This window comes from Pleurodeles waltl, chromosome 9 (genome assembly GCF_031143425.1).
Source record: "Pleurodeles waltl isolate 20211129_DDA chromosome 9, aPleWal1.hap1.20221129, whole genome shotgun sequence".
Lineage (NCBI taxonomy): Eukaryota > Metazoa > Chordata > Amphibia > Caudata > Salamandridae > Pleurodeles > Pleurodeles waltl.
Genome location: NC_090448.1, coordinates 1,142,864,686 through 1,142,876,718, shown reverse-complemented (window position 1 = coordinate 1,142,876,718; position 12,033 = coordinate 1,142,864,686). Strand labels below are relative to the sequence as shown.

At 44.0% G+C, this 12,033-nt stretch overlaps 1 protein-coding gene across 4 annotated transcripts in view; it reads left to right on the top strand.

The window, feature by feature from the left end:
- Positions 1–12,033, top strand: part of DCAF4 (DDB1 and CUL4 associated factor 4) — a 228,797-nt gene that overhangs the window by 61,903 nt on the left and 154,861 nt on the right. For 2 of the 4 annotated variants that reach the window (XM_069208946.1, XM_069208943.1), the window contains exon 3: positions 5,001–5,095. The exons of the other annotated variants lie outside the window; for them this stretch is intronic. Coding sequence is in view for 1 of the 2 variants with exons in the window: in XM_069208943.1 (XP_069065044.1) it covers positions 5,001–5,095 (95 nt within the window). In the remaining variant the exon portion in view is untranslated. The remainder of the gene's footprint in view (positions 1–5,000; positions 5,096–12,033) is intronic. 4 annotated transcript variants of the gene reach the window in all.

Sequence of the window (12,033 nt, the reverse complement as noted above, 5' to 3'; positions counted from 1 at the left end):
ATTTCTAAGCTTTCTCAAAAAACAGTTAGAGAAGAGCTGGTAAAAACCCCTCAAACACGGAAGTTAGTAGGTTTGCACAGCCTCAAAAGTGTATTACAAATCTGGAACTATTGCTTACTGCTACCTTCATCCATAGTAGGTACATCTGTGGAAAGGTGGCAAAATACAGGATTTGCTAGTATTCAAACTCTACTATAGTATGATCCCTGGCATAATCAGAGAGGCTATTATTTTAGCCCTTATATAATGAGATTGCTGCCATAATTCGTTACTGCACTACATGGCAACAAAGGGACAAGTGGATTTTGTTACAGGACAAGTAGATTATTTGAAGCAGCCTGTCCCATTGACAAGTAGATATTTTATGAAATTCCACACCCCTGAAATTCTAAAACTAGAGTTTATACAATTTATGCAAGGTTTCCATCTTCATTTTGTGAAAACTAACAGAATGTTTGTGTATGCAAAATTGTCACATAGTTTCTGCTCATCTGCTATATAGGGATTTTTCTCTTCTCTGCTGAATGCTCATATTGGCAGGAAGTGGCTTCGGCAGGCTGACCTTGTATAGTTCTGTGCTAGTGGAATTCATAAGTAACAAGAGTTATTGCTTTCACCCTCGTTTTCAGTCCTCTTGGTAACAGAGGTTTCATGCACATTAGCCCACACTTTCTTCATAAACTTGTTAAAAGAAGAAATGTATAAAAGCCCCTAGTATGTGTTGCAGGGCAGGGGGATGATTTGTTGCTGGTGGAGATATTGTCAAATAGATAGCTATGTTGCAGCCTTCTGGCTGACAAGAATGAGGTGGGGTGTACATGGCTTGACAATTAATATAGATATAGTAATATGATGCCACAAAGGCAACTAGGATCTTTGTGACTAATGAGTTATTCATGTGTGATGAACAGTGATGGAGATGTATCTTGTATTCAGTTTTTTCTTACTTTTAATCCAAGAGGTAGTCTGTATTATGATCACTTACAAAATTCATCAAATAACACATCTTAGTACATTCTAATCATTATAAAATCCTAGCTTTTTGTGGGCGCACAGATTTTGTGGGTTCTGGTCTTGGCCTCTTGTCTTTTTACCTGCAAAGTATTCTCTGACAGGTTTGTCACATTCAAACCATCCCTAAATCTGCTGCCTGTTTCCTTTTCTTTGCTATGGTCATAGAATTCTCTGAGTTTAAAGGAAATCTACCTCAAATTTTTGTGGTTCCCACAACATCTTTTTAATCTCTTTTCCAATGTCACCTCATGTCCACCTCCCCACTACATTTCTTGCAGCATTTGTAATCCTCATGATCATAGTACTATGTAAAAACATGAAATGTAAAAAAACACATTTATGAGTGACCCACAGATCGCTCGCCTGTGCAAGGTTTTCATAAATGAGGAATGCATTCTAGCTCTCCAGAACGGTGTGGAGGTAATGGCTGTGTTGTATTGCAGCAAACAATATGAGGAAACATTAAGAAGTATTTGGTGCCCCAAGATCATTGTTCCCTAAGAAAAATACTGTCAATATTGACCTGTCAAAGGGACCTGAGGCATTATCAAAACAGCATATGAGATTAAGAGCTTCAATCACAGTTCTTTTACTCAAACTAGGGACTTGTATATGTTGCTAATAGAACAAACTTTACTTAGTCAGTTTCATATTACACATTTCTGCCACAGAGCTTGATGAAAATAAGCCTAAAATCACTTGCTATCCTCACAGTAATACCTACATTTTTTATATATTTAGTTACATCTGAAAGCATTTCTTACTAATCCCAGGATTCAGTAAGCCAGGAAGGACTTTTACACCAAATAAAACAACCAGCTTAATTGCTTTATTTAATAGAGAACAGGTCTGGCTGTTCCTGATAGTTTAAGCAATAGACTGATTGGGAGCAGCTCATGCCTGCCAGGACAGGTGAAGCCAGCAATGAGGCCGACCACATGGAGAGAGAGAATGCTGTCAGATGGCAGCTGCTATAGTGCGCTTGCATGGACCCATCTCTCTGCCCCTTCCCTCGGACTGCAACTACGCATGCCATACCATGAACAGGTCCAGTGTGCATACAGCACTCTTTCTCACACCCTACTTAGAGACAGTGGTGGCATGCCCTAAATCAAATTTGTATCTTCAGATCTTTGAGATTGGAAAAATCTGCCTGCAGAGCAAAGGCACTGTGTCAGACACAAGGGCATGCCGACACCCACCACACTCTGCAGAACCATTGCTACCAGTTCTTCTTCCTCATGCCTAAGCCACCTTCCTCCTCCCAACATGCTGGAAAACGATGCACGAAGGCTGACTTTGCCCCTTCCAAACAGACACCTCTGCTGTCAGCAATCTATAGTCTGTTTTGAAATGCAGATTCTGTTTAGAAGTGCATCACTCCTAAAACCTGCAACAGTTGGTTAAAGAACGGTAGTCAATGGTAAACCTGTTCATGGCAAGCAAAGCATATTTAATGTACGTACTACAAAGACCGGTGATATTAAGGTCTCCAAGAGGGTTCATACTTGTAAGACCTACTGACTACATACATGTATCTGTTGCAGAAACATTAAGAGGGTTCAAACTATGTAGAACATATGTTTTAATAAGACCAACCCATCAAACTGGCCTGTGTGGTGACCTTTGGAAGGTGCAGAGAAAGCAAATTCAAGGGATGAAGCATTGGCAGGAAGGCATCAGAGGAAGGGATGGATGGTTTGTTGAGGGAGTATGCAGTGTAATGAAATGAGAAAAGAAGCGGGCGAAGGGAAGAAGAAGAAGAAAGGCCAATCAAGGATAGAAATGGAGAGATAGGAAAGAAGGACCTGAAGGGAAGAGAAAAAGTAAGAAGTTTGAAGAAGGCCAAGGTAAAGAAGTAACATTTTGTTTCAGCTATACCATACTGTTAGATACCATTGGATACAAGAACGCTTTGAATTGGTCATTATGTTTCCATTCTTTAGACAGTTCTTTAAAAACATAATGAAACAATTGCAAATCACAGTTTTCTGGCCATGAGAAACTCCCTGCTACTGTATCCATTGTTAAGACCCAGTCAGGTCTGGTCACCTTTTCTGTTTTAACTTTCACTCAACCCAATGTGCAGCATCATCAGTGATAATTCCGCATCCGGTAAAGTATAGTAATCAGCACGGGAGGAAAGCGGCATGGAACAACTTGTGTTGAAGCTACAGTTGGTGGTGTGGTCTGGTGCTAATGTGATCATATTAATGAACGCAGCGGGTTAGTTTTGTTTAGTGGTCAAGTAACAAGTAATGTGCATTACACAACAGTATATTCAAGCTAATGAGTTGTGTGCTTTTGTGACCCCGTATAGTTTAAAACAATATAGAAAGCATATTCCCATGTGCAAAAATCCCTTCCCTGCAGTTTCTAGAAAAGTTAATTGGTGTTCACTGCTTTTTATGACAGAAAGCCCACTTTAATGGCAGACTTAGTGAAGTTGTAAATCTGATTCAGCCTTAGAATAATTCTCAAATCCCATTTCTGTAAACTACAAGTAAATCCATCACTATGCAGCCCTAAGTACATTCATGATCACAGACGTAAGCATGGGTGGTGATGTCAAGGGCTGGCACAGTGGTCTCCTCTCTCCTTTTTTGAGTGCTTGAGGAATGGCCTTCACTTCCAGTAGCCCCGTAAAGAGAAATTATGATGAAAGTGTTGTCTCGCCTTACGAGTGTCCCAGTGTAAAAGGAAAATGTCCAAAGGGCAGAAAAGGCCTTGATTGGAGTTCAAGCACAAGAGACTTTTCAGAAAAAAATCAATGGGAGAGCTAATGAATGGAATAGAGGAAACAGTCTCTGGGAAGAATATTGATAAAAGAAGCAATGAACGAGACAAAAACTAAACTCCACAAATATTGCAACTTGCTAATCTCTTCATAAAGCCCGCTATATATTGTGTAGACCACAGATGAAAAGGCTAGGATCCTTCTTGGATTGGTAGCATGTCAAAAGCGAAAATATGAACAACAGTTATCTTAGATTGTTATAATACATTTGGTTTGCCACCCATCTTTCCTCATACTATGATGTTGGCTGACAAGGAGATGAGGTAAGTCACAACTGTGTAAATTATATTTTTAGTGTCAGGATGATGGAGCTAGAAGCCTCCAGTTTTCCGAGATACCTCTGAAACGCTGCTGTGACTCGGTACGCCCTGTGCCAGGACCCACTGCAGTGCACCCACCGCTGCCCATCATAACATGTGTCTGGTGAGAATGCTACATTTCTCATTGTGGAGCTGCATCTCATGACGAGGTCCACTAGGATGAAACTGGTCAGGGATTACTTTGTATTCTGAGCTGGTGGGACCCTGGCCTGACAGTTTGATCTGGACTGTTCATATTGGGGAGGACCAAGACTGCTTTCCATAGGGCTGGTCTCTGCTTAGAGTGGAATGGCAAGAAAGAAATTACGGATTTGAGTGCCCCAGGAGAAACTCCAGTCACTGAGATTAATTTAAGCATTTTACTCTTCACTTTTTTGTTTTTATTAGTGTATGCAAATATAATCCTGTTAGCCGTTGCCATGCTGTTACTTAAGGGAATGTAAAACGTTTAGATTATGTGTTTTATTTAGTGTAAAAATTCATTTTATTGTTTTCATTGTGAATTTTGCAGTTACGGTTTCAGATCTTCTTTAACGTGCTTTAAAACCTTTTGCAGCCAGAGTGATTCTGTATCACAGAAGACTGAGCCATGGGATGTGCCAGTACCATGGTGCAGCCAAAAAGACATTTACATTCTGCAATACTTTTTTATGACACAGATTTTCTTTAAAAAACAGGTCTTGGATACAAATCCAATCACCACTGAGCAGAATCAGCCAGTGGTGGTAATGTTGCTGTAATAAAGGCACACACAGGGGTGAACTAAGCAAGTTGAAGCTAAAGCCTCAAGAATGATACTAAGTTTGCAGTTGACAAAGAATGTATTTGTTTGTGAATAAACAAAAGGTGATGTGATCTTACATCTCTAGGTATGAACCCGACAGGCCTTATCACTCTGCAACGAGAAGGCCATGGACTGAGGAACCCACCTCTTCCTCTGCTTCTAGGCACTTTCTGTCACCTGGTAAGTAACCGCTTTGGTTTCGTTCACAAGTGTGTTTTTAATTCTGGTGGAGTCAATACCACTAGTTACCATCCTTATCAGTATTCCAAGGCCCATGGAAAAACAGCAGTCCAGTATATATCCCCAATTGTATTTCATTCCAGGAAATATACTGGTTATGAAATGAGGAATAACCAGAGGATGCCCAAATATAGCTGTACGCCCCTTCCCTTTTAGGTTTATTTTGCCTCCAGTGGATGGGGCCCCCAGGGCCTTTAAAGGCTCGGGGGAAGTGTGTGCAGCCCCCCTCCCCTTTTTTGTTGTTGCGGAAATTGGCACTGGGGGATAAGGTCCCCGGGGGCACTTTAAGGCTCTGGGCAGGCCCCCTTGCCTCTTATATGCAAATCGGCCCTAGGGGATGGGGCCCATGGGTCCCATAAAGGCTTCGGGAGGGGGTCATGCCTCCCCTCCCTGAGCCCAGCCTTTTAAGGGCCCGGGGACCCCTTCCCCTGGGTATAGCTCTCACAGACTTGGTCCCAGGGACCCCACCCACAGGACACAGTAGTTTCCCCTGCCTGCATCAGCGCGGGCAGGGAAACATGTCTGCTCCCATCCGGCAGGAGCATTTTTAAAGCTCCCGCCAGGTGAGAGCAGACATGCCTCCCTGCTGGGATAGGGAAAGCATGTCTTCTCCCACTGGGCGGGAGCAGACTAAATTTGGCAGGAAGCTAGATCTTGGGCCAGAAAGTGTACATTTTGTGATTTGGTGTAAATATGTTCAGTAGTTTTTGAGATAATAAGCTCCAAAAATATTTGTATATCTGGATGGTTGGGTTCAAGGGACTCAACATTTTTTTTATTTTTTTTTTAAACAGAGCTTTCTGATTGACCCAGGGTGCATTTTTAAGATCGGGCCAACTTGCTCCTGCAGGAGACAGCGCTGTGATTGGCTGCCAGCAACAGGAAGAAAAACGTTCCTGCCAGCCATTATAGCACTGGGGTATACCCTGCCTTGCTAGGCCCTGTAGGGGGATCGGAGGGAGGGGGTGAGGCTTTGGGACCCAGACAGACCATTTTTGGGCCCATAATTAAAAAAAAACTTGGGAATCCCGCTAGCAGATTTCGTCCCTGGGGGAACCTATCTCCCAGGGGTTTTGCTCTATGTTTGGTAATTAAGTATTCTTTTTAACAAATCTTTTCATTGACTGTAGAAAAACAAACAAAACCTAACTGAGCATTGTAAAATGTTGTGACCTCATTAACATTGGCACTGTAGACCACACCACCTCCTACTCCCCACCACCTCTCAACGCCACCTGTGGCATGGCCCAAAGAAAATGTCTGACTACTGATCTCCTGGCATATGCTTATCAAGTAGTCTGTCCTCTAGGGGCGAAATCTTCTGGAACACTGTGCCTTACAGCAGCGCTGCTCTCAGTGTGTGACAGACCTGTATGTAGCGTGATGTTTTGATGGCGGCCAGTTGATAGTCTGGTTGACATCTCCATGGTGCAACAAATCAGGCACTCAGGGGAGACCAATCATGTTGCATTTATCAAAGCCTGGTAAGCGTCTCAGTGTTCCCAGCCTGCTGTGTCCCAAAGGGGTGTAGCGTGTGTAATACTCATCTTCCATCCCAAGGCTCACATGGCTTTGTGCCAGTGGTTTACAACAGGCACAGTGGGACCCTGAAGGTTAAGGTGTCAGCTAGCCTCACTGTCCGCTTTGTGGCTTGTAACAACTGGTGACACTTTTGAGAAGTGGAACACACTCTGCCCTCCCAAGGTAACACTTCTCCTGTGATGGTTTCAAGAGATGCACCTAGATAATTCAGAATTTGAACCAGAGATGTAAGTGATTTTTCTAGATTCACACACAGACCAAGCCGATCTAAAAATGTGATCGTGATTCTTGCTCTGAGTCATCCGGCAACCAGGGATATCTGATTTCCCTGGACATTTCTGAAATCTAGCTACCCAGGGGAACCCAGGTAGTGTGGCTTATGTTGATCCTAATGTGTTTCTTTCCCAGAATGCCCTACAAATAATAGAAAATATACCTCAAACTCAGACTTTCCCCACTCTTTTCAAGACTGCAACATATCGCCCCACGGTCGGTCGGCATCCAGGTAACCCTGGCAACCCTCGGCATTTCCAAAACCTAGCAACCCGAGAGAATGCAGGGTGCTGTGGCTCGTGTGGACCTTGGCACATTTTCTTGCCCAGAATGCCCTACGAATATCAAATTGTGGCCTAAAAAACACTAATATTCCCATATTTGTGGCAGGAAACTCAGGCACTTCCAGCCAATACCTAAAGACTTACTATGCTGTGTTCCCATACAATTAAAATGCTTTTCTAATATGTGGGTAGAGGTTACACACACTGTTGGCACAGACTAAAACTATAATCCCATTCACAAAATATTTACTTCACACTATTTAATTTTTGACAGGTTCCTCTTGCATTCGGGAGGCCCACACACATAAGTGGGGTACCATGTTCATCAGTAGAAGTGGGGCAGCGCTGGGTGGTAGGGCTTGTGCCAGTACCACATCGTTTGTAGCTTTCCCTCACTGAACAATAAGAACATCTTGTGACTTTAGCCAAAGTTTGGCATCTACACTGCTTTTTATTTGTTTAGATCTGTTTTATTATTTTTTATTTTAACAGAAGTAACAATTGCAGAACAAGGAGTGAAGACGGGGGGAGGGGCAAGAAGGAGACCTTCACATGTTGGCAGATTCCACAATCATATTATAAAATACAGTGTCAACCAGGCTTCTCCAACCAGTAGCTCGTGAGCTACTCGAAGCTCTCCAGTTACCTGTTAGTAGCAGCTCTCCTGTGTGTAGCCCAGCCTACTACATTAGAAGCTTTTTCCTAGTTGAATTATTATATTTATATTCAAATTGAAAAGCATGTAATTGAGATGATATGTGTGCATTTTCAGATCTCATAAACTGATGTTTGGAGAAGCATGATATCAACTACATAGAGGCATTCCACATTGACAAAGCATTGTTTACATTAGTGCTGGCAAACATTTCTGATGAAGTGATGTAATCACTGCTGGTTAGCTTGAATATGGTGGCCACTAATGTAATCCTGTCTGTTGTGGTCACAATTACAACTCTCACAGTAATAGTAGCTCAGGATGATATTCATTGAACATAAGTAGCTCTTATTACGGAAAAGCTTGAAGACCGCTGATGTAAACTTACAAATACATTTCACAGCAGATATGATAGTATTTGTAGTCCAATATATACATTTAAGTTAGATGGGTTTTATGTTGAGAATCGTGGGAAGGAAGAGCGCCAGGTGTATTGGATGATGGGGGTATGATTGATTCTGCTAATCAGGAGTGAGAGTGTGTAATGATTATCATGGTGAAGGATAAACAGCCATCCACATGAGTGGGGAGGATCCACCTCAGAAGCCACCATACTCCGCAGGATGTAGACAAACTAGGTTCACTATAGCTGGTGAGGACATCACAGTGTCTCTGTTATACGGGGTTGTGTAGCTGCTGAATGGTATCTCTACAGTATTAAGTAGCCCTTAATGGTGGATGAATGTTGTTTTTGGCCTCAGCATTCACTACAAATAAATCCCATCTCTTACTGCTCGTGTGCAGCAGGCCCCTGTCTCGCTGTACACTGGCTTCCGCCCTTGCCCACTGTGGTACCATTTGGAGGTATCTGGCATTGTAGTTGCCTTCCACTGCATCGCTATCTGCCTTCAAACAAAATAAATGCTGAATCAATACCCTATGGAGATATTTATCCCCCCTTGACTCTGGGGCAGATTCCCAAGAGACATGGTTCAGGGGTAAGGTTCAGTTGGTGTTCTGTCATTTCAGATGTCTGGGCAGTAATTGCTTGCCACGTGCAATGCAGAGCGGTGCAGTCCCACACCATGTGGTAAAACCCTGAACTAAACAGTTTACATCTGTGGCATTCAGTCACAGATGTAGGAAACATACGTTTAATGCGCTGGGGGCATGGGTATGCTTAATGTATGCAGTTGGACTGGGTGAAGCGGAATCTAGGATTACGGGAAACCTCTTCCACCAGTTGGAGAGCATTGTCCATATTTTCAGGGTTAATAGTTTTGGGAAGACAGCATTCCATCTGTCAAGCACTCCATCCATGATCGCTCACGGTTAATGCTTCATATAATAGTGAGTTGGTCCATTTCTGGCCGTTGCCTGATAGCAGTGTGTGGAGGATGGCCGATTGCTGTGGCTCTGCATCGCTGGTACCCCAAGTATTTCGCATCATTCAATGAATGTCATGATACATTAGGAAATGCCCTGGGTCCAAGAAAGAAAGGTCCATAATGTCCTCATAAAGCATCCTTCATTGAAGAAGTCCCCTGTCATCACGATCCCCACCTCTGTCCAAGTGGCTATGTCATGACTTGCAGTTAAGGCGGATTTACCTGGTATTTGGCTTATAGGAATAATGGGAGAATATGGGGGGGGGGGATGAGAGTCTTGCCCTGTACAAATCGGCTCCAGCATGTTTGAGCTGTCAGCATCAAGTTAGTTCCTTTAAGCAGAGGACGCTTGTAGTCAGACAGCCAAGTGTACACTCTGGTCATGCCTAACCTCTCACGTACTAAATCCATTTCCGCATCGGGGGATTCACTGAGCCAGCATAAGGGCCACTGTAGTTGCACTGTGGCATAATAGAGCTCGAAGTTGGGTGCACCTAGACCTCTTTCTAGGAGCAGGTGTTGTGTGGTAGCTAATGCTACTTAACGTCGTTCTTTCCCCCACATCAGCTCTAACAGCAAACCATTCAGTTCCCGAAAGAAGCTCCTGGGAAGTACTGTTGGCAGTGCTGCAAAGAAGTACAACAACCAACCAAGTATCAACATCTTAGCTATCATCACTCGTCCCAGTGGATATAGTGGCAGGGAACACCAGAAGGGGAGCCACCCGCGAATAGTGCGAAGAGAGCAGCTTAGGTTGCCATCTTTAAGAGCGTCCATGGAATGGTAGATTTGTATGCCTAAATACTTAAAGGCTTCATGGCACCACTGCAAGCGATGGGCCGGAAGTGCAGCTCTGAGGGGTACAAGAATCTGGGCAAAGGGAAACAAGCAGGACTTTGACCAATTGACTTGGAGACCCGGAATTTTCCCAAAGTTGCCCATGAAAGCCATAAAGTCTTGTAGGGAGGTCTTGTTGTTTCTTAAGTGTATCAGTGCATCATCATCGTGATACAATATGATAAGTATCAAGTTCTTGGATTCCCCCATTGCTGGGCGTGCAAATGCAGGGGACAGGCGAGAGGCCCCATAAGAACTGCAAAGAGTAACAGCAAAAGTGGACAGCCCTGGCTAGTACCCCTGGAGATCGGAAAACTGTTGGATATCAATTAACTTGTTTTAACTCTGGCCGTCAGATTGGAGTATAAAGTGCGACTCCATCTTGAGAATCCCGAGCCAAAGCCCATTTGACATAGAGTTGCAAACAGGAATTAACAACTAAGAGAATCAAAAGCTTTTTCGATATCTTTTAATACTGCAACCTGTTCATATGCAGCTTGTGGAGTATCCTGGATTTTACGCAGAAGCCGCCTAATGTTAAGAAACGTACTGCGACCTGGGATGAATCTGGACTGAGCTTCATGGACTAGTGCCCTGATTAGGAGAAGGAGTCTGTTTGCAAGGATCTTACCCAGTATCTAACAGTCAAGTTTGAGGAGGGATAGCGGTGTGTATGAGCGCACATCCATTGGATCACGTCCTGGAATGGGTACGACTACTATTAATGCCTCATGCTGTGGTTCCGTGAGCTCACCACATACCAACGCCTCATTGCCCACTTCCAACAGGGGTTAGGTAAGGAGCACAGGGTATGTGGCATAGTACTTCCATTTGCTCGCAGGAGGTAGCCAGATTTACACTGTATAATGTGCGCTAATAGTCGCAGAAGGTGTTGTTAATGGTGGCTTGCGTGGGGGCCAAGGCACCTTCTTGTAAATTAATAGCTCCAGTCAGGGTGTGCTGATGTTCTTCGCAAACAAGGCATGCCAGTAGTCTTCCCGAGTAGTCACCCTCAGCGTGGAGTCTAGTCAAGTGATATTTATAGTCATGTTTGCGCAAGCTTGTTTCCTACTCACTATATGACTTTCGGGGATCCCAGAGACGGGCAGGTTCAGGACACGACTACTCTTTCTAAGGGGTAAAGCTCCTTCTCTGATTACGTCAATTCCATGTGCAATGTGTGTCTCACTCCCCAAGTAGCTGATAGGCAGTGATCCCCTCACTACTGGCTTATGAGCATCCCACTCCATTACACGAAGGGTAGTGGATTCCCTATTATGTTCAAGGTATTGCGCGATACAGAGGGAGAGTTAATCTTTGAAGGGAGGATCTGTGAGTCCCTTGGTCTGCAAGCCCCATGTGGGAATACTTGGGCGTGGTCTGCCACAATACAATTCCACTGGCAATGGGCAGTGGACAGAGAGAGTACGGGCTAGGTACTCTAAACACACATTCACCTGTCTCAGGTATACGTTGCCCAGTATTAAATCTATCCTAGTTTCGAGGTCCTGGACTGGCGAATAGAAGTGCTCACAGTTTAAGGGATGACTGATACGCCATAGATCATGTAGCCACCGGTCCATGAGCCAAGAAACAAAACAATTGGACGCTTTCTGCTTGGTGCTCCATTCAGTGGGCGGACAGACCAGTCAAGGTCCACATCCAGTGCACAGTTAAAGTCCCCTCCCACCTTAGTCAAGGGGCCAACGGGTCATGAAAAAATGCAGGTGTGAGTGTGTTGAGGAGCTCGCCCTGAGTAAGATTGGGTACATAGACTCCCACCATCGCCTAAGGTCGTCCTGTCCAAAAGTGCCTTCAAAATAACATATCGACCCCAGCGCCCGCCTGGTAGCGCTTCGTGTTGTAAGGCACCCCCGGTGCTATCCATATTAGCACTTC